The 23536-nt window shown below is 36.7% G+C and overlaps 2 protein-coding genes across 4 annotated transcripts in view; both read left to right on the forward strand.

Annotated features, from left to right (window-relative positions):
* LOC105054791 (uncharacterized) overlaps positions 1 to 15985 on the forward strand; it is a 65854-nt gene extending 49869 nt beyond the window's left edge. The window contains exons 15-26 of the mRNA XM_010936385.3: positions 2611 to 2700; positions 4422 to 4603; positions 4750 to 4858; positions 4944 to 5042; positions 5133 to 5276; positions 5423 to 5584; positions 7340 to 7561; positions 10121 to 10317; positions 10402 to 10570; positions 13230 to 13412; positions 15399 to 15581; positions 15658 to 15985. Of these exons, the coding sequence (XP_010934687.1) occupies positions 2611 to 2700; positions 4422 to 4603; positions 4750 to 4858; positions 4944 to 5042; positions 5133 to 5276; positions 5423 to 5584; positions 7340 to 7561; positions 10121 to 10317; positions 10402 to 10570; positions 13230 to 13412; positions 15399 to 15581; positions 15658 to 15744 (1827 nt within the window). The 3' untranslated portion in view covers positions 15745 to 15985. The remainder of the gene's footprint in view (positions 1 to 2610; positions 2701 to 4421; positions 4604 to 4749; positions 4859 to 4943; positions 5043 to 5132; positions 5277 to 5422; positions 5585 to 7339; positions 7562 to 10120; positions 10318 to 10401; positions 10571 to 13229; positions 13413 to 15398; positions 15582 to 15657) is intronic.
* A 666-nt stretch (positions 15986 to 16651) lies between these two features.
* On the forward strand, positions 16652 to 21485 carry LOC105054793 (uncharacterized). Of its 3 annotated transcripts, none has more exons than XM_019853940.3 (4): positions 16652 to 17365; positions 17464 to 17506; positions 20003 to 20103; positions 20778 to 21485. In XM_019853940.3, exons 1-4 carry the CDS (start codon positions 17096 to 17098, stop codon positions 20784 to 20786), a joined length of 423 nt encoding a protein of 140 aa, XP_019709499.1. In that variant the 5' UTR covers positions 16652 to 17095; the 3' UTR covers positions 20787 to 21485. The 3 variants fall into 3 exon arrangements, 1 of the variants encoding a protein (XP_019709499.1); XR_002165779.3 differs by having other exon boundaries at positions 16669 to 17365; positions 20003 to 20239; XR_012135852.1 differs by having other exon boundaries at positions 16670 to 17365; positions 20003 to 20685; positions 20778 to 21209.
* The last annotated feature ends 2051 nt before the right edge of the window (positions 21486 to 23536 follow it).

Below are 23536 nucleotides of genomic sequence, written 5' to 3' on the forward strand. Positions count from 1 at the left end.
AAGTACATACCAAGGATTAAATCACGTATCATGCATCCAATTGCTCATATGGTTATACATGCAAGCACTGATTAAATGGTAAGGTACAGTATTTCATGAAAAGACTCATCATTTGCATGTTATGATATTTTACATTTGTAATATTTATAATTTACGTGAGTTTTAATTAATTGTTCAAATGACCATGGGTGATAGATGGGTGGTCAGGGGTCTGTCCAGATAATGAATTTGAGGAAAGCAATCAGAATTTGAGGTTCTCCTTGGAGTAGGATACCACTTTAACAATAAAGTTTAAAATTTTGTAGAAAGATGGCAGCGATAGTAGTAGCAGCCGCTGCCCATGATGTTGGTTGATAGTCATATTTATGGCAAATGATGTCTTTGGTTGGAGCTCTAGTTTTCATGGTCACTGCCTGTGATGCTGGTTCTGGCTGCAGTAACCATTGTCAATAGCTGCAGAAATAGAAAATAAAGGGGCGAAAGAGGAAAAGAAAGTACATTTTAACTACAATGCTTGGGTCTTTCCACCCTTTGTGATCACCAGCGAGCATCACCAATTCAACTTGTCTTTCCGAATGTTTGTCATCATCCTTAAATATTTCTCATAGTTACCAAAAGTCGGTGTGGGAGTGAATTCGGGTGGTACATGGAAGCAGGTCTCTTTAAAAATATGAATAATGAAATGCTAAAAAGAGAGTGTGGGACAGGATTCCAGAGAGGTTCTGAAATGCGTGTGCCACCCTAAATGGAAGTACCAAGACCTTGCTGCACCTAACCACCCTTCCTCCCTAGGTTGGTTGTCTAAGACCTAGGAAGGGGTTAGCCCTACCTAAGGTAGTCTTTGTTGTGTTCTTCCAAGTAGTGGTGCTGAATTATTTATAGTTCATTGATATGTTTTGAAGAAGTAAACATTCTTTTTAACTGTTGAAATGTGGCATCATAAATTCTGTCCAGATTGTTGTTTAACATGTTGTAGTTTTAGAAGTTTAATATACACAACTATGTTTAAACATCAAGTACAGAACTAAGCTCAAATCATGGTAAAAACTTGTAGGACGTATAACTATTTTTACATGTTATAGCATATTGTAGGTGTGAGACATGTACTTTCAGTAGTGATAGGAAGCCCATTTATTTGTACTACTATTTTTTAATAGTCTTATGCACTCCTATTTCGCATGATCGAGATGGACATGAACTGTTACTGCCATAGGTACAGGACACCTATTACATGAGGATGATATAGAGGGTTGTCGATCATTAGAGATGTGCATATCTTTTGTGCATTTGCTGGCCAAAAGGATATGAATCTGTTAATATAAGATTTTGACATGTCTGCTGGCCATTTATGTATGCAGAACTCTTGACATGTCTTGACTTCAGTCATAAAAATTTTATGGAATAAATCAATAAACATTTGATGCTCCTTAGTGAAGATAAATTTGACATGCTGATAGTGATTTGGAACTCCCTTTCTAAATTGGATGAAGTATTATCAATGGATCCTATCTGGTTAAAATCATCTGGAAGCCTGTCTATAAAATCTCTATGCTGATAGAATAGAGGTCCTAGGCTAGACCTATGGTTTCTCTTAATGAGAGATTCCTTGTCTCCCATGGCTTTGCTCTTTAATGTCAGCAAACGTGATTTAATTGGAATTTTCAATGAAACCCAAAAAGGTCTTAGAATCATCCAAGAAAGCCCTAAAAAACAACGGAAAATCCATCGGGAGGAGCTTGTGACTGTGTTGAACAGGATTAAGGTTGTTCAATATGGTTGATCTCAAGGGCAGGGTTCAGTATATGGTCAAATGCCACAGATTATACCATGCACATTGAGGAGATAGATGCTATGAAAACCATTGGGTGGTATAGATTCACAAGATAGTAATTGTTAAAGCATCTGGTTTATGTCTATAGTCTGCTTGCAAAGTATATATGATTCATAATGGACTGGCACTGCACTCATCAATATAGTCCAGCATTGCTTTCACACCCATACCTCATTCTTTGTCTCTACATTCTCAACTGTATTCTCTGTTTACTAAATTATTGGTCCACTGGCAATTAGTGAACTGTGAACCAATGGAAGAAATTAAGAAAATTCTCTTGGTCCAACCATACAACATTGGACTTTATTTCATTCTTTAGCCCTATAATCCTTCTGAAGAGTACCTTTATGCTTTAGGATGACTGAATGCATATTTTCACTTGTTGATCTCAGAGTTCATAAATTTCAGCACATACTCCTAGAGTTTAACAGTAGTTGGTCTGAGGTCCACCTCCGGAAATGGTGGGTCAAGCTCATGATGTTTGAACACATTCTTTTGAAAAGGAAATGCTTAATTCCTGATCTGATTTGAGTCATCTAAAAGTATTAGGATTTAGGATAGAGTTTGATCTGGAATGTTGATAAATCCAAAGGAGGAGATGATCCCGCCACTTGACAAGGACAAGATACATGTAGATTTTGCATTAGATCCTCAGGTTGATTTGCAAAATAAAATCATTAATACTTATGTTACCTACAGAAGGCATCATAGTCTTGTATTATCCAGCAGATTATGGAAGCTTTAGATATGTATCTAAATATCCACTTGAATCCTTTCAGGTTCTGATATTCTTGCAGTTGCTTCAAGGAGGTGGTAGTCATAAGAGGCAACTCATTTTTTCTATCACTTTGGATGTTCTTCAAAGCATAGTAAGTTGCCAAATCAAAGATCTATGTTCTGTCTTTCACTGTATAATGATTTTAGATTTCTAACTAGTATGTTTGTGACATGAAGTAAAATAGTTCTCCATAATATTAAAGCAAATGTGTTTGTGCATCTGTCTGATGCTTGTGTGATCTGTTGGATCATCAGGATCACCAACAATGGACAAAATTTGTAGTCCAAGGATAGGCAATGTTGGGTGTGTGAGATTTAATACCACCATACCATTTATGGAGACATTGGAATTATGATGCTTGCTCCCTACAGGCTATAATGCAGTGAATGATTTGTATGCAGTGTTGGAGGGCTAGGAAATATAACCTAGAAATGCTTGAGAGATAAAACTCCTGCAAGAGTTCACCTTTTTTCCCTCCATTTTCCTTTCTTGTTTTGTATTTTCCCCTCCAGATGTGCTACATCAAAGTGGTATCAAATCAGTCCGGGGAAAAACAACCAAGCAGTGATAAGAGAAGAGTCCAATTGTCTATGCTTTTTTAAGTCAGTCACTCAATGGAATCAAAACCTTCAATACTCATGATATTGATTGGACCATTGGCTTATGGGATCAAGTGATGGTTTCATGTCAAAACACTCATATGAATTGTTGGAGGACTTAAAATATTTTCTGCAAGACCCACACAATTAATATGAGGACCAATGCAGGAGTGTTTTTAGTCCCCCAATGAGTATTCATTGGGGAGGTTTTGGATACTTAAGCAGGGTGAAGGATATCAAATAATAACTTGTGACTACCCTTTTTGGGTGAGAACTTGGATTTTTGTAGATGCTACCAAAGCTGTCACAGTCCACAGCCCATGTGGACTAGGGAATACTGCTGCACTGGTCCTTTTGGGGTTGATCATGAGTTGGCCATGATGTTTTTGTTTTTGATCGGGCCAATTCATGGCAAGGATTATTTATAGGGCTTAAGCAGGGAGAGTTTGAGGTCCTGCGTGGGTGTGTTTGGCCTCATATTGGATGTGTATAGGGAGGTCTTCGGTACCTAGGCAGACTGGCAGAGCCAAGGACCAGAAATAATAACATCTGGCTTTCTTGGGTGAGGTCCTGCGCTATTATAGTCAGCAAGTTAAATACCAAATATGTCAAGAGCTAGAAAATAAATTGAAGATAGGACTATATCAGGCTGTTAAATTTCTTGATTAGATGCAATCATGTTCGGATCCTGTTTTCCTAATTTTTTTATCAATACTCAAACATATTTAAGTCCCATAAGAGAAAAGAAGGTTAAATGGGTTGCCATAATTTTCTTGGTGTATCTTAGGCTGTGAAGGATATATGCATGGGTAAACATGTTGAGAATATCTAGGAGGAAAAAAAACTTCATGTGACTGGAAATATCATCCTCTTCTAAAATGATGTTGACTTGAAGCTATAATGAGGTATAACCAAAGAACAAACAAGTTCTGTTGGTTGTCATTCTAATTGACTTGGTCAAAACCCAAATTCAGATACATACATGGTTCATTTTCAGGTTGAAGCAGCAGCCCCTCCCCTGTGTTACTGCTTTTTCCAAATATTATACAACACAGCATATTGGAATGATTTAACAATTCCTGTGGCTGATTTTTGTATTTTTTTGTAATTTTTTATTCCCATGACACGTGTGTTTTAAAGGATATTGCATCTTGCTTCATACTTTGTTGTTGAAGGAACTAAAATTAGCCTCTTTGGTTATTTTCTGAGACAGGGCTATTTGGATATTGACCTTTTGAGGATTAGAAAGTTTATAAGAAAGCTAGGTACTGTCACAGATTTTCAGAACATAGTAGAGGAAGTTACAAATTGTAGCTTCTTGTACTGGAGAAAAGAGATGATGGGAAATTGGTTGTCAATTGCTTATATGGATGTGAGCAGATTCTTGTGGCTACAGTAAGTAATGTTAGAGGAATTTCTAAAATGAGCTTTCTATACTTGGTTTTTGGATTTAATTTCCTAAAACTGAATGTGAGAAAGGGTGTTCAAATATTAACTATCTGGCCTTACTCTATTTGCATTTTACTCTTCTAATCTGTCAGGTACATTCTTGATGCATTTTCTGATGGATTATGGCTTCTCAAGCTAGGTCATGTGGGGAAAGCTACACTTCGGTCATATGAGAAAGAAATTGAGGATGCTCTGAAAAATGTATGCTTATGTTTTTTTTTCCTGGGTAACAGGTTATGGAAATCTTTAACTGCTCCATTTAAAAAGCTTTGCTCCATTTAAACAGGAAATTGTTGCTCCTCTTTGTAGAGATATTGAAACTGATCTCCGCCTTCATGTTCATTCCACTCATTTAAAAGGATCTGTGCTTGTGAACCCAACAAAGGTGATTGATATTTATAATTTTTTTTATTCAGCAGGATTAATTTTCTTTAAGCTTCTAACTACTATGTCTTTTTCCTTATTTTTTAATCAGACTGGTGTGCGCAACCTTTCTTGGTACTTACAAATGAAACCTTTGCAACTTCCTTTCAAATTTATCGATATAAGACTGCTCATAGAGAACTATCTGAATTCTGCTTTTTATGATCATTCAGCTATGTCCATTTATGACTGGAAGGTAATGGCTTTGTCGTATTTGCATATTCTTTATTAAGTATTTCCTTGACAAAAGGATACCTAATCTATTTGAAAGGTGAAAGAAATTAAACTAAAAACCTCATTTTAACCTGACTATCCTTATGATTCTTGCTGCTGCTACTCCAGATATACTCAGAGATGCGACTGCTGGCAGAGCTGAAGTATGGGCTAGCTTTAGATGATATTCATCTTGCTGAAAATTCTATGGATCAAGATTTTGACATAAATGAAATTGTCCAGAACCTGCATTCATTTACTGAGAATTATTCATATAACATAATTAAGCAGGTATGGTAGTTCTTGTTTTCTGATGCTAAAGTTTGAGCTTCTTACTATGGGTGTAAACGAGACAAACATGAGCAAGCTGGGCCCCATTCTGTTTGGGTTCAGCTTTTTTACATTTCAAGCTCTAAAATCTGGTTTGTGTTCAGCCCATTTATTAAGTGATCGTGCCAAACACCAGCTGCTTACGAACACCTTGTTTGTGTGACATCCCTACTTCCAACTAATATCCACTATTATTAATGCCCTCATCTATTTTTGATCTGTGTGAAGTATCTATATGATTGAAACTAATGGTTCTTGGGACCCATCAATCCTCGATATGATGACATATGTGACCTAGTCATTAGATTAGATGCTAGTTGATCCTCCTTAAATGAAGCCGTTGTTTCATATTCTACTGCTTGCTTGTCTGCCTAAGAGACTTGTCCTTCGAGGGATCTCACATCCTTTCCATTGATGCATCTAAGTGCAATGTTACCTATTTTATTAGCATTCAAACAGATTAAAGGGAGCTGAACATAAGTTACTAAAGAAACAATATATAATATTATGCCCGAGAATAGAAAATGGATTGGAGCAATTAGATCTCTATAGAGCAAATCATAAAATGGAGCCTCAACTTCCTATATATACATATAGAAAAAATCTGGATGTTAATAGAATTCATTTCATTCTACTTTGTAGTACTTCAGTAAATTTAGCTTTGCTTTGTTTATCCTTTAGTTCAGTCTTAATTTAAGATTTATTCTGTAAAAAGAAATTTCAATAAAATAAAAAAAGGAGTCTTTATGTCTCGTTGTTGAGGTCCTTGTTTCAAAAAAATACACTATCCAGGGACTTGACCAGGACTAACTAGTAAAAGACCTAAATCCGGAAGTGATCTTAAAACCCAATTGCGTTCTGGGAAAAGATCACAATATCATATTCATCTAGAAGAAAAACTGAAATTGCATTTTCATTGTGGTCTTACGGAGTGACAATTAGTTAGATATGTACATATTGCTAGAAAATCCAAAGGGTCAATAGGTCAGGTTTTACTACAACTACTTGAGATGCATTTGGATGACATCTTTTTCGATTGGGTATGGCTTCAACCATTCCTGGGGTTAGGCAATTAGTGAACCATAGACATATTTTAGTTAATGGTTGTATTGTGGGTATACCAAGTTATCGTTGCAAACCCCGAGATATTATTACTGCAAAGGATAAACAAAGATTGAAAGCTCTGATTCAAAATTATATTGCTTCAACATGTAAAATTTGACAAACATTTGACTATTGACTCATTCCAATATAAAATGCAGTGCAAACATGTAAAATTTTATCTTTGTTTTGAACATGAAGGAATTGGTGATGCATCCCTATTTGCACAAAAAACTAGGTAGGATTAAAGCTATGCCATGTATGAAGAGTTTTCCAAATGAAATAGCTTGTGCTATATTGGAGTTTTGATATAAAAATCCCATATATGCAAGACAATGCAATTTGGAAGTGGTGATAGATTATTCCAGGACTTCGGATAATTAATTCTCAACCTATTGTAACATGGTTAAGTTTTCTGATGGTACCAATTTGGATGACTGTAGTCATAAAGTTTGGCTTATGGTAAAAAGAAATTTTATTTACTTTTGGAATATCAATATTGTTTGAAACCATAAATACTCCTTTGACCTTAATTTGAAAGCAAAATAGCTCAAAATTTTATTGCGAAGGGGCATTCTTTGTGGCAATAACTGTTTTTCACATCCATGCTTGCAGATTTTCATTGAGAAGGTTCCTAATGGTCAACATAGGAAGAGCTTAAGAGTGATCAGTGTGGATCATGTTGCATCTTCAATTGCTTTACATGGTTTAAGGCCAATATCTACAGCATCAATTTCTGTTTTGAAGTTTCTAACTGAGATGTTTGCAACTTTATCCAAGTTGCTTGAAGATAAACTTGTGCAATCGGATTTATTGAAAGAATCTAACTTCTGGAAGGTAATTATCTTGCTTCAAGTCTTTGATATGGTGCCCATCATATAATGTATGGTTCATGGAAATGGTGGCGGGCATGGTAATTGATAACATATTAATCTAAGCTATAGAACTTTCTTATTTGATTTGACTAAAACAGTAAATGGTTCTTTCTTTTATAGCATCAAATGTTAGTGAGTTTTGTATGTATCAGAAGTAGAAGATTTAATGTTTTGATCCTTTCTTATAGTTTTCTCCTCTTTTATCTCTAGTAAAAAATTCTTTCAATTGGCAATATCCAATTTGTTGTCTCACCAGTGGGTCCATCGATCGAATAGATTCATCATGATAGGTCATAAGCGCCTTAATTTAGATATTTAAACACATAAAAAATTCTCATCAAATATGCCTATCTTCTAATTATTAAGTAATTGATATATGAACCATCAACATCATTAAGCTGCATGTGCGGAACGACATAATAAAGTTTGAGGTAACTAATCCATCTACTTGGTGTGTTTATCTATTTCTACTAGGAGCATAATTGTGATTGATATTGACAATACAAGTTAGTGGGATATATAAAGTTCATGATCTGTTTAGGCAAGCTAAGATGTTTGTGATGATAAATTATGAATTTCATTGGGTGGTTTGCTTTGGTTTATCATTAGAAAGAATTCTGTTGATAACTGGTACTATAGAAATTTATGTTTTCCAAATTCATGTGAAACGTACATTTAGGCGCATTTGAAGCTAGCTACCATGTAAATCCACCATAGACAGATGGTTCATTCCTATCTACATGCTGGTTCAGTTTTCAAATAGTAACCTTGTTTACAGCCAATGGAAGCTAGGCACCATGCAAATTATTCACTACATTATGTTGGTTCAATATTCAATTAAATTGTGATAAATCAACCTGCCATCGTCACCTTCATCATCACTTAAGCCTTCTCCAAGCAAGATAGAGTTGGCTATGGAGCACAATGTGAACTCTAAAAGGAAAGATTGAGCAAATTTCAGTGGTTGAACTTCAACGCGGTATTGATCCTCAAAAATTTGGTGTCTAATTCCTTCATGATGCAATTTTATAGCGAGGGAGGGGCTTGCCATTATGCCTGGAAGACCAGTTGGCAGGCAGGGAGATTTACATTTATGGGCATAATTTTGGACAACCTTCGTGGGCAAATAGGAGCAACCATCAAAAATTTCCTTAAACTTCGTAAGAATCTTAATGAAGAGGGAAGATGTCCTATAAGGAATTTCATTAATTTTTCAGTTACAAATTATTAGCCAAAGTGTCAGATCTTGATAGTCCCATAAATCATATAACCAAAGTGAACTAAGTTGTTTGGAATCTGAAGAAATTATTTGTGAGGCAATGTGAATGGTAAAGATGTTAAGACATCCTTATTTAGGAATGGCTTGTGGCATTGACCATTATGGAATTTCTTTTGTCAATAATAGTATTAATAATAAGTAATCTATATAAACATTGTGAGCTGTCCCATAAGAAAACCAGTTGTCTGATGCCTCCTTGGTTCCTCCTTCCATAACCGATGCTTAGAATACAAAGAGGGAAGAGGGATCTCTAGATAATGTGTTCAGAAATCCATAACAGAGTCTGACCACAATGATCAATTTATTGTCTTCATGCATTAGGATGATATATTGTGTAGAAGAAAATATCTCAAAATCCTAACAGACCTCCATTTTTATTGCAATTTCTTGAGTATTATATGATGCTTAGCTTTCATATAATGAATTGAACTGGGATATGGATGGAATATATTGAAATAGTGCTGCTTTGAGGTTCCCTTGAAATGAGGTATGGAAGGAAGCCACTACAAAGAAGTTTGTGGAGTTACAAAGTAACCTTCAGATTCATATTCTTCATGGGTTGAGAATGGGAGTTGAGCTCTATGAGGTTGGATCTCCCTTTGTTCCTCAATATCTTCATGGTAGTTTCTGATATTGTGGCTTTGAATGCAGATTCAAATGCTTTTATGGCAAAAATAAAGCGTTCTGGTGTTTTTTTTTTTTTTTTGTTATAACCACAAAATGACAAGGCTTGTTTTGTAATTTTTGAGATTCTCAACTCTTATCATTTTCCTGGGTATTGTCGTTTTGATTATATGAGATAATGTCTTTAAATCTCTTTAAACCATCTCTTTACTCCCATAATATAGTTTTAAATTAATAATTTTGAAATCAATACTTAAATTTAGTTGGTAATCCATATTTACTGCATCAACCAAGATTTCTATTTATTTTGGTTGAGATTGAAAGTGGAAGAAAGTTGGAACCAAATGAGATATCCTGTATTTTGACTCATAGATGTGGTCCCTTTCTAACAAAGGGCTGAGATTTAATTATATAATAAATACTATAGATAGCAAAAGGTATCGAATCACAATCCATAAATATAGATATTATTTTTGTTGTCCAAGTCAAATATTCCTTGCCTCCCACTGTTCTACTGCTAGTAATGCAGTGGCTTAATTTATCTCCAATCAAAAAGAGGGAACTGCATTAATTTATAAAATTTCAAGTGGGCTTCATTTGTTTACTTTTTTCTTATAGAGTGACAAGGGAGCAGCAACACACTCTTCTCTACAACAAGGGGAGCTCAGATTTTTTCTGGGAAAACTTGCATTTGGAGATCGTGGACAGAGTTTCCTTGAACAGCTACAATCTGTCATCAGTAAAGTGGGTAATGCTTTAGGACTGATGAGGATTCTTATAGCTGGCAGTTGCCGTTATTCTTGTAATAATTCACGGTATAATTTCATTACTTTTAGTGGATAATGGCTGTTAACTGATGTTAGACTTTTCCCCTCATACTTGATACTTTTGAACTGCAGGTTTATGGGTAGAGCTAGATGTGATATGAGATTTGCAGAGAGTTGCAAGAATCTTGGCTTTGTTGATGAAAGTGTTGTTGCAGGAAAAATTATGGACACAGCAATCGAGAAGTACCAATCCAATGTTAAAATCGAGTCTTTTTCTATCCTTATAAACATGTTTTTAAAGGTGAGGATTGAACCATTTAAACTATGTGTAGAACTGTAGATACAGTTTGATCATTAGGTATATTCATTTTGATTATTGGATTTATTTCCTTTACATACTGGTTCTTTTTTCTTTGGAGGGTTGCTGCATAATCATTTGGCTCAAGGTTTGAAAACTCACTTCTGATTTCTGTTCTGAAAAATAGAATCAGTTTTATTTTTGCAGTTCTAGTGGTTTTAGTGATTCTGCTCTAATCGTAAGCCATAATCCCCAAACCTTAAAGTGCAAATAGTGTCAATTAAAATTTAGGGTAAAAAAATGATGGAAAATGAAATCAGTTGCTAATGATAAATAAGAAATGGGTTGAAAATATTTCATATTATTTGCAAGAGCTTCAGATATATTTGTTAGTTGGTATCATAATGAAACAGTCAAAAAATTATGTTTTTTTAGGAACAAAAACGAAATTTTCAGAAAGTCATGTTTGGAGCATAGCTCGGGCCAAGGTATCTTATGTCATTGCCATTCTGTCCTAGAACTAGCATGGTACATGCAATGTGCCTTGCAGTGGCAGTGCACAATCGGACAAGGTGCCTGTTGTTAAACCTGATATATGTAATGTTGATTCTTTCCCTATCAACTTAAGCGTTTAGGATCAATCAGTTACTCAACATGGTATCAGATCTCGGGTTTGCTGGAGGTCACGAGTGGGAATCCCCTCATGTTAATTATTTATTTGATTATCCCAATTATTGTCTTAACTAATTCCAGTTATTGTCCTCCCTCCATGTGCATGGTCCAGGCTGCATGTGAGGTGGGGGGGGGCGGGGCAGGTGGGGGTGTTAAGCCTGACGTACATTGTTGACTCTTTGCCTATCAGCTTAAGCTTTTAGGATTAGTTGGTTACTCAATGTCGGTTTCATTAACATGCTTGACATGCATAGATGTGCTACTACCAAAATTTCTAAGGATGTTACTGTTGTGTCATGGAAAAAAAGGGAATTTGAAGCAAGATAAGCATCACAAAAAAGTAAAGACATGTTTGTTGTACCATTTAAAATAATATGACTAAGTACTGCACCCTAATTGTGAATTAGCAATGCAAAAATGACACATGATGGTAGAAGTACACGGGTCGTTAAAACAATTGGTATCATGAAAGTTAAACAGTTCACAGTATAACACGCATTGTTCTTAATAAACTACATTTTGTCTTACAATGATATTGACATACTGTAAGATGTTAGTGATACACACGTAGGTGTTATACTTACTCCAGCTTACGGAATTCTATTTTTCCCTCACCTCAATCCATATAGAAGGTCTTACAGGCTCAAAGACATCCTCAGTTGGTATCAAGCTTACTGCTGGGTGTTGTTTTGATGTTGGTGCTTTGGAAAGCAATCTATGATTGTACCACACAGGAGTCATGATATTATCCCACACACTCCATGTACTGCACCAGATCAAGAGTTTTTTTGGATTTATGGTGTTTTTGAGGAAAGATTTTGGTTGAAATTTATTCCTCTCCATGAGTACCAATCTTGGTGCTTGATTCATGCTTAAGCAAATAAATCTAGTGTTCTGCATTATCAATCTCGAAAGGAAACATTTATATTAGAAATTACAATAAAAAATCTAGCATTTTTTTTTTTCATTTTTGGAGAAGGAATAAAAGTGGATAAGAAGATATTGCACCTTATCTTGATTTTTTGGTGAAGAAGGCATCAGATTTGTGAAGATGGAATGCCTATCAATTCTCCACTTTTAGCTCTCCACAGCAAACAGAAGTCCTCTAACCCTCACTAAGGCACTGAAGTGATTGGAGCAACAGAAAGTTCAGAACCCTTTTGGTTGGTACCTTCGTAGTAAGCCATGACAAATCGTACCAAACTGGCAATATGGGGTAGCTTGGTTCAATACCAAGCAGTATCTTGTGGTTTGCAGGTTGCCCACTTGTACCCAGTGCCTCATGTCGGTAATCAAACTTTTCCTCATACATCTCTTTCTCTCTCTCTCTCTCTCTCTCACACACACACACACACACACAATTTCCTAATCTTTCAACAAGGTTTATTGCTGCTGTTCTTGGAGGATAAGACCTGACTTGACCTTTTCCCTCAGAAGAAATTATTCCCTCCCTCCCACCTCCCGCTCGTTGAAACAACCTATTGTCACCCATGCCCTTTGATCTAGTGTAAAATATGTGCATCTGATAACTAAAAGTGGGGATGGGTACTTGGGTACGGGTCTGCGAGCAGAAATTTTCTAAGATTAATAGGATTCTACACTTACATGTACAAAAAACTGACACTTGTACCCAAGTGCATGTAACATAGGAAACAACTGTATAAAAAAATGGAAGTGTTTTGTTGATAAATTATATCTCAGTTGTCCTTTTTGTCAGTCAGGGCTGACTTGGTCTTATCAAGTAGTTCCATTTTATCCTATTCATTCTTGATAGGTGTCCCACCAGTCCTATTCTTAAGATGAAATCTTGATAGATGCGCTGTCAATGTATTTGGGAATTCGCAATTGGGTATCAAGTAATCTGGAAATGTCCTTGAATGTTAAAACATGATAAATTGGTATCAAGTTCCATTAAATAAGAATTATGTGTTTGTACTCATAATTGTTGATATTAAGCCTATCTGATTTCTTTTGACTTTTGTGTGTGTAGGAACTTCAATGCAGCAGATATCACCATCTAAAAGATTTTTTCGCTGTAGTTCCATCCTTTATAGCGAACATGATAGATTCTAAAGTTCATTACAAGGATAAGCTATTAAGAAGGGACCATGATTCAGGAGATATTTTTTGTTTATATGGTAGTTGTGTCATGGGTGTTGCTTTTATTCTCAAGGTATGTTCATGTTACCATCTAATCCTTTATACTCATGCCTTCTGATATGATGTTTATATGTAATCAGTATTTATAATTTATGAGAAAATCAATTTATGTATGCATTTCTGTATTTATGCTTGTATATGTATTTGTTTATCTATATGGAGATCTGCCATCTTTGTCCAATTTGGTCAGTACACAATAACAGAGTGGGCACATGTAGTTAGCAAATTATGTTTAAAGGGCATTTGCAGTTTGTTCATTATCTTCATTGTCTCAAGCTACTCTATTAGACTTTGTTTTTTTGTGACAACATTGCCGTTCAAGTCTTTTGACACCAAAAATCAAATAGGTGCCATAATTAATGTTTCCTATGGTTCTTATCTACAAAGCATGACCGCATGAGTATGTATCTGTGGGAGTACTGCAGTTCATATTGGAAGGATGGGTGGAGAGGCTCTGCCATATCTGGAGTACTTGAATAGTTGAATGTTTGTTACCTACCATAGAACCTAGTTTATACATTTTTTTTATGTGCTGCCTAGGCCATTAGTTCAATACTATATCTTGTTAAATAATCAGTTGATTGGTATCTTGGAAATAATTATGTTTATGTGTGGTTTCATTATCACATACAGTTGCATTCGAATGTTTGTTATGGTCCTTTACCTGCCACAGAGCTTTATTATACATTTTTTTTAAAATTGTGCTACTTAGGCCATTAGTTCAGTACTGTTTTGTTAGATAATCAGCTGATTGGTGTTTTGGCGCATGGTTTCGTTATCATATACTATCACATTAATTAAATAAAATGTCAGAAATGTTCTTGAAATATAATTACACCACTATAGTTTAGATAATTGAACTATGCAAAATTGGTGACAGAACATATAAACTGAAAAGGTTATTAAATATGATGATTCACAATATCTAAGATGTTTAGAAACTAATAATCAAATATTCTGGAGATTTACTGCTCGTGCATTAGAAGGCCGCAAAATTGGTGATACTTAGTGTGCTAAAATATATTGTAGACGATATAAATTTAAAAGGTGAAGCATTTATCATGACCCAGACATTCATAAGAAACCATGTTCAGTTGATTTGGATGTTTGTGGATTGTAAACAAGATCAGAATATTGTCTGGTACCATTAAAGTTGTCCAATTTTGCGACCGTTTGACCCATAAGTAGTAGAGCTCGAAATCAACTGGATGGTTGTGCTCGTGCATGCACATAGAGATAATCCAACTGAATCTTTGTGAGCAATACACATAAATGTTGTTCAGTTGCCATGTATACAAATGCTTTGCTTTATGTATTGCATGCTTGTTCAATGATGAGGTCCGGAGGATTGCACTTCCTCAGATAATCACTACTTGACTTCCATTCTACTCAAAAACCTCCTCCTTTCTCCTTTCTAAGGTTGGTACCAAGGTAGTTTACTTTGGTTTATGCCAGCCTTATTTTTAAGAGCAGAACACCAATAATAACAACCAATATATTAATTTAGAAGAAATGTTATTTGGAACTTCCATTCTAATTCATTCCATGCTATAAATGCATAATCTTTTATGTTGCTTGTAAATTCTATCATGCTAACCTATTCAAAAACCCAAATGCAAAAATATAATTCTATGTTGGTTTGATGTTGGATCATGGCCACTCAAGAAGGAAATGGTTGACTTAGTTGATGTTCGGTTTTGATTGTATCAAGTTAAATTGCGGTTGTCAGTGGGATCCGCATTATGCAATTTTTCTTTTCTCGTTTAAATATGGATAATGAAAAATAAACCATATATTGTATAAAGATTATTTGGAAGATGAAGCATGGGAAAGCATTCCATGCGCAGATGTCAATTTGTCGGAATCTCCTCTTTTTAATTGGCTCGAGTTTATTAGATTTTTTATTTTTTTTTGTCAAGAAGGTGTGGATTTGAAACATTGAATTATTTACATATATAATGATTGTAATGTTATTTTTAAATACTATTACTACTTGCAGGTTCTGGGGCAGGAGAAGTCATTTGATGAATTGAATTGGTTTGCTTCTGCAAAGAAGAACCTTGGGGAGGGAGAATCAACTTCAGAAGACCGTAGCAGTAGTTCGGAACAAAGGAAGGGGAGTAGTCTTGTTGCATGGATGCTCTGGAGCCAGGCTCCATCTGCATCAACTGAAGTCCAGAAGGTTTCTAGATGACCTTGTTTTTTAAACTCTCATAATTAATTTGATCTTCTCATCAGCATCCATTCCCTCAATGCAGCAGGCTGTTGATAAGCGTAGGAGATGCAGAAACGAACTGGAGCTCATAGAATGCGGTCTCAAAGTTGCCAGAACAATCATGTCATAATATTGGCATTTAGGGATATGGCCCCTTCTTTCTTTTTTTGTCTGGGCCACCAGAGTAGCTTTGAAAGACCAAGTTGACCTATAAATGCTATGTAATTTACGCGTAGAGAGAGAGAGAGAGAGAGAGAGAGAGAGAGAGAGAGAGAGAGAGTGAAGCTGATGTTTTTCATGGAAATTGTTCTATTTTATGACAAATATTCCAATAAAAAAAAGAGAAAAAGATATAAAATAATTTACCACTATTCCTGTGTTATTATACCGGCTTGGCTAGATTTATGTTGCTATGGTACTCAGAATGTCACTGTTGCAACCAACTTCAAGGCAACTAATTTAATTTCCATACTATGAGTACTTTTTTCTTTAGGGAAAAGGAAGACCCAAGTCCGCTCAGTTTAATGCAAAGAAGAAAAAAATAAACGAGTAGGCTACCAACATACCGGGCAACAAAAACCACAAAATTATGGTGCCATGAAAGGGGAGAGCTCACGCCTTACTCTCTCACAAGTTACAACTAGCTTGGTGATCTCTAGTTCCTTCTTGTGAAGGTTATTACCGTCTTGAACACTTCCCTCGACTTCTTCATTTCTTCCTTTGTTACCTTCTGAGAAATTCCGCTAGGTTTGTCAGCCTCTGTGGTGTTTTTGTTTTTGTTCTTTTTTTTTTTTTCAAAAAAAGAATTTTATAGAACGAGGAGGTCCAGGTCATTTATGACTGGTGCATCTGTCCTGCCCATGACTATTGCTCGCGGGATTAAGACTTCCATTCCGAGAAAATCCTTGCAAGATATTGATATTATTGAGAAATAATATCACCCAAGAAGTCCATCCTTGCTTTTAGGGCGAGAAGCTGTGCCACTGAGCCACATGTTTAAGGACTCGTTTCATCTCATCTTCACCATTCGTTGGCTTCCCGAGAAACTCTATTATCATCGACGTATAGAAATTTCTGGGTTTATAACTCTAATTATTTGGTGTTGCTCGATGACTTAGAGCTAGGGAAATCTGTCCAGATCTCGCCGATAGAGGGTGGGAGAGAAGGATAGCAAGGGGCATCGCGATCCCCACAAGACAAAAATGGAAAAGCCCGGAGAAGTCAACCCAAGTTGAAACGATTCGCTCGGCAATGCACATTGCACACGCACTGGATTGGATTTTCGATTTTTTAAGTTTTTACCCAAACTCGAACCCAGTAAGATGTTGGGTACTTGAGTCTGATCGTAGGGATCCAAGTATACTATTGAACTCAATTTCTAGGTTACTGGGCTACTCTTCGGATCCAAACCTGATAACACTCCCTTGTTTACTCTTTGCGCGCTTGGGGTGGACGCAGAGCTGGTACCCCTCTCTGCGGCCATGGCGGCGGCGGTGGTAATGAAGAGGGCGGTGGCGGACAAACTGGGCTTCTTCCACCAATCCTTTGCTCTTCTCAGAAGCCTGAGCACTTCCGTCGCTTCTCCGGCTTCGAGTTCGTCCGGCGCCAGCGAGTCGAAGCCGAGGCGGAGGAAGAAGAAGAACCTGTTCGACGTGATACAGTTCCTCCCCGAATGGGGGATCGGCTACAAGGTGGCGAAGATCCATTGGAGAGACGTCTCCTACGAGCTCTCCAAGATCAATCTCTACAAGGTCTTTTCCAGCCGCCTCAACTCCTCCTCCTCTTCCACCACCATTTTCTTCTCAATGTTCTCACTATTTTTGTCTTGCTTGATGTTATTACATTACAGGACGGGCGACACGGCAAGGCATGGGGGATTAGATACAAGGCTGGTGAGACAATTTCCCCCCCCTTGTCCTTGCCATTTTGCTATAGTGAGCGAGAAATTGTGCAACGAAATCTTGCTAATTAACCTGCTTACTGTATGTTTAACAAAAAAAAAAAAAAATTACGAGTGATTCCTATCGAAGTCTCAGATTTGGATTTCTTGACATTTCCAACATGCTCATCCGTTAGGAATTTTGGTTGCTACCAAATTATATCAAGGTTGTGTTGTCTGTTGTTTTGTGAATTTCTTCATCGCATGAATAAGAGAGTGCACATTTGATGTAGCTTATAAATTTACCTGTAGCATAGTGTTGTGGTGTAGGAGGGAGATATTATTAGTCCAACATTGGTCGTAAATCAAGGAAAACTCTGGTTTATATGGGATGAGATATTCTCTCTCTCCCATGAGGCACCTTTTGAAGGATAAAGCCATGAGGCCCCATGCCATAATGGTCAGAGGCTAAAGCGGACAATACCTCACGTACACGGGAGCTTAGACTAATCTGTTGAGTCATGAGTTCTTGACCGCAACATTGGCATGCACCATAGGGCCAATGTGTCTTCGGCGGACCGTGGTGCATCTCCCGCAATTTTATCCAGAGTCGTTCTTGACTGGAGGGCTATGTTATGGTGTAGGAGGGAGGGCATCATTAGTCCTATATTGATTTTGAGTCAAGGACTTTGGCTTATACAAGATGGGATCTCTCCTTTGTGAGTCGCCTTTTGAATGGCAAAATCGTGAGGCCCCGTGCCACAACTGTCAGAGACCAAAGTGGATAATACCTCACGTACGCGGGAGCAGAGACCGATCCGTCTGAGCCACGAGTCCTTGACCGCAACACATAGAATGCCATGAGTCGGTCTTTCGTGTGCTAGAGGGAACTATTTCATGAACTATCATTTCAATATGGGCATCCACCAAAGAAGTTGGCAAATGACTTATTAGTTGTTTGAGATTTGTGCCCGACTTCAAAGGTTGTCTCGAGTGGGTGCCTTATGCCTTGTTGGTTGCACTACTTGTGGACTTGGTATCCAATTGGGTAGGTCAGACCACCTGGGTGCCAAGGCAGGTTTGGACAGCCATTTCAGTGCTTATTGATTTCTTAGTGCATGGGCAGACATATTATTTTTTCAAGTGTATGCCATGGAAATTGGATAATTTAATGAATTATTTACTTCTTATCTATAACTTAGTTTTGGACTGCTATTATATATCACTTATAACCTTTTTTTGATTAAAAAGAGAAAGTGACGGAAAGCCCAAAGTACATTTCATTATAACTAAAAAAAATAAAGGGTAATACAATTACACTCCCACATATCAAGATAAATACTGAAGTTCATAAATATGTTGGAGTTGGTGCACTTTCAATGTGAAAGGTATGTTTTGACTGTATTTTGTAATGTGATGGTCGGGTAATTTGACTGTATTTTGTAAATGTTTTTTATTTATGCCTCAAACTTTGTGTTTTATCATTGGTCCTCCGAAATTAATACACTTCATTTTATCTAGCATGCTCTGTATGGTGACCTATGATGTGTAAGGAAAAGGAAATTTGAGGGAAATAGAACATGACGAGACAATTCTGAGGCTGCAGAATGCTGTTTGCAGAGCAATGATAATGAAAATCACAATTGAGATTGACAATAACAGCAAGCATATGTAGCAAGTATTGTGACACTAAATTAGATCCAACATTGTATAATAACTCAGAATCTCAACATGCAAACCTTATGACAACTTAAAGCAGCCAATGGCTTGCAGAATCAGATAAAAGCAAATTCCCACCAGAGCCCTCCCTGTCACAACTGGAGTAGTTGTGATGGAGCAATAGTCAATCCATCATCAACTAACTTATATATATAACATGCATCTTCTTTCAGATATTTCCTCATGATTCCTGATTAGTAAAGTTCTAATGGTGCAAGATTCTAACCAACCTGATAGATGATAATACTAATTTTATTAATGGACAGGCATTATGTAGTATGTCCCTCAGTACCATTTCCATGCTTTCTATTGAGGAGAAAAGTGTGCTCTTCATTTTATGAAATATAGTAGAAACCAAAAGTTCCAGGGAGCGGTTAAAACCATTTCCATGCATAAGAGATGAGCATAATCAGTGATGAGATTTACCCTTGAGTTCAAGCGTACCTGGGTTTTTACTGAACTAGACTGTTTTTTCAGGATGCTTACATGAAGATTATTGTCTATATACACATGAGCTTACAAGTTCAACTTACAACAAAATTTTTTTCCTGGTACTGTTTCATGGTGCTGAAAATAACTCTTTCAGATAGTTGCAAAGTTCAAGCACCCGGTTTAGGATTTCAGGTGCTCAGCCTGGTCTTCCTTCGGCTGCACTGGTTCCTGTTGTTCCTAGCCACTTGTTCGTGAATCTAGATTGTTTTTTTATGCACCTGCTTTTTAGCTAATCATATTCTTCAACTTTTGATTAATCATGTTATTTAGGTATCTTATAGAGAAGTGTATCCTGCAGGTTTACCAGCATCAGGTGCTCCTGTGAAAATGAGTGGCATAAACAAGCGTGGGTGGAAGTATTTTCCAGAGTCTGAAAAAAAAATACAAAATTCTTCCAAGGTGGTGGAGCAGAGCTTGGCTTAGTTTTGAGGCTCTGCAGTGCATCTTGTCTATTCCTCTGTCCTTGCTGTTCAATGTCAAATTCTAAGGCTTTACTGGGTGGCCTTGTGCATGATGTTTTCTTTTAATTGATGAGGCATGTCTAATCTCTGTTGAGATTACTTAGGATGGTTTTAGAAACACTTAATTTTGCAGGAATGCATGATATTAAACTTCAAAAGTTGATGTGTAGTCTTCATCTTTCTGCAATAGAAATCATTTACATTCACACCTGATGTATTGTTATTTTTGCTGTTCAAATTTCTGGACTTGTCTTGACACTGTCAATAAAATTTTAAAAGAATGGAGCGTCGAATGCTTAACAACAGTAGTTTCTATTACCTTCAGACACTCATTAGGCTGGAGCCCGTTGATTATGTATTTAGCAAAATTAACTTTTAGCTGCAGTGGGAGCTAACTTTATGTGCCTGCATAGTCTCTTAACTGCAAGAGTTTCTCCTTAACTATCCATCCTTTTAATTATGTTCCAGAATGTTGTCTGATAGGATGGCATTAAATGGTCTTCCTCTGATAAAGAAACTGGTAGTCAATTTTCTTTTATTGTGTGAAAAAAGTATTTGCATGCTTGAGGGGGTAGAGAAGTTTATTTATATTCACAATATTTTTTGATGCAGCCCGCCTAGTTGGACTGTAATGGACTTGTGTATTCCCCTGTTAGAGGAGAAGACAGAGAGGCCTAACAAAGGGCCCGATCATTCAAAGACTAAGGAAGAGGCATTGGATTGAAGGGCGGGCCAGAGGAGCACCACCGCTAAACCAGAATGGACGACAAAGGCAGAGCATCCAGTTTGTTGAAAGGTATGGCTGCAAAAGCCTTAATTGTTATGTGGTTTCAGCTGATTACGAGCACAGCAAGCACTAATTCTAACTTAGTTCACTTGGACAACCTTTAAGAACTAGACTTTGCAGTTGGTATTTTGGTCAATGTGTGTAATGCAACATTGTGGTGAAAGGATCATGGTCTTCTTCAGGTTCAGTGGTATGTAGCATGACAGTACGTTTACGGATACCCAGATCTTGAAATTGTAAATGTGCCAAATTTTGCTCCTTCCCTCTAACATAGTACTAGATTGACTAAGTCAATTGAGATGGTTTTGGCTAAGCTCATGATTGATTGATTAAAGCAATCCCTTTGAGGAACATATTGTATATCCAGATTATGTAAATGGATGACATGAAAATATTCTGTTCCAGTAGACTTCACTTCTGCATGGGATCATTGAAGTTGGATCTATTTAGGTAATCATATAGATGGGGTAAGGCTTGTCCTTAACTGTTATGATTTACTTATTTATATTTATGATTAAACATCATTTCTTGGAGATCCTATTTGTGGTTGGTTGAAACTTGCCATTTTTTCAGAAGGCTTATCATGGATGCGTAGTTTATATCAGTAAGGATATGATTTCTGCTTTGCTTTAGACCCTTCTCGAGTGGTTGGATGTTTGCTCCTTTGAATAAGACCATGTGTTCTATAAGGTAGATCTCCTACATGTGTACCGACATTCTAGGTTTCATGGTGGAGTCTTCTATTGCCTGAAGTCATGTTATCTATACATACATACATACATATATACATGTATATGTATATATGTTTGTATATGTATATATATGTGTATATATGTATATGTGTGTGTGTGAGCGTGTGTGCGTATGTTTGTGCATGCATACATGTATGTATGTATGTATCTACATATGTGTATATCTACCTATGTATATATATGTATGTGTGCGTGTATGTGTGTGCGTGTGCATATATGTATATGTATATATATATATATGTGTATGTTCTATGTATGTATCTACGTATGTGTATATCTATCTATGGATATATATGTGCGTGCGTGCATGTGTGTGTGTGTATATATATACATATATGCATACATGTATATGTATATACATATGTATGTATGTGTGTGTGTGTTATATATGAGTGTGTGTATGCATACATACATGTGTGTGCGTGCACGTGCGCATATATATAGAATCAGACTAGAATAAGGTTGATCGGATTTGCATTCAAATATGGTCAGATCAAAATTCTACAATAGAAATCCTACATCAATGATCCAAGTTATTGAATGTGATTTGCTATCTTGAAATTGCTTGTATACAAACAATCAACTAAAGAATATCTTAAAGATAAGTGAGATTCAAAGTTTTTCTTCTTGCTAACACACGCAGCGGATTTGCATTCAAATATGATCAGATCAAAATTCTACAATAGAAATCCTACATCAATGATCCAAGTTATTGAATGTGATTTGCTATCTTGAAATTGCTTGTATACAAACAATCAACTAAAGAATATCTTAAAGATAAGTGAGATTCAAAGTTTTTCTTCTTGCTAACACACGCAGCTGAGAGTGATATTTCCCTATTTGATGAACTCAAACTCACCTTGAAAATAGATTTCTCTACCTCCCAACTTGCTTACCAGCTACCTTAGCAGGTCTTGCAATTATCTAAAATTATCCAATTGATTGGTTTTAATTTCAGGTTGTGCTTCATGGCCATTCTCATTTTTTACGAGAAATGTTAATATTGTCTTGTATATAGCTTCTCTGTATGACTGAACATTCAAATAGATCCAATATGAGAGTGGCAGCTTGTTCTTGTAGTTATTTGTAATTGTTGGTTGGAGTAACAAGGGCAAAATGCTTATTTTGCTGCCATTGATGGTTCACTGAAGAAACCATTCTTGTCTCATGGTGGTGGAGGTGGTGTTGATGGTATTCGAGTCTGAGAATATCTCGGAGGAATGAAAGAAGACGTTAATCACTCTCATCCCGAAGCGATCTGATGCGTCGATCTCAGAATATTTCAGACTGATTAGTTTTTATACCATTCTCTACAAAGTATGTGTCAGGATTTTAGTTGGCCAGTTGAAACCGATTGTGCCTCATTGATCAACCTGAAGCAAGATGCGTTTGTTAACGGTCGGTGCATCATCGATAATGTCTTGCTTGTTCAAAAATTTATGCATAATGTTCAGCGAGCATCAATTCACCGAAGTCTTATGGCGATCCAGTTGAACATGGAGGGGGCATATGATCGGATGAGCTGGCATTTTCTTCGAGGAATGCTTCGGGAGCTCGGCTTCTAGGAGAGGTGGATCGACTGAATAATAGATTTCAAGTTTTGCTATTCTGATTAATTGCATCCCGATGGAGTTTTTTCACTCGATAGTCAAGCTTTGACAAGGTCGCCCTCTCTCTCCTTATTCATTTTGTGTGCTGATGTTCTGTCTCGAGCGTTGAAGATGATGGTTCAGGGGTCGGTGTTAGAACTCTACTAGCTCGTCTTTGGGGCTCAGTCGCTTTCGCACTTTCTTTTTACAAACGACTATCTCCTCATTTGACGGGTCTTGATC

Source organism: Elaeis guineensis, chromosome 12 (assembly GCF_000442705.2).
Source record: "Elaeis guineensis isolate ETL-2024a chromosome 12, EG11, whole genome shotgun sequence".
NCBI classification, from domain to species: domain Eukaryota; kingdom Viridiplantae; phylum Streptophyta; class Magnoliopsida; order Arecales; family Arecaceae; genus Elaeis; species Elaeis guineensis.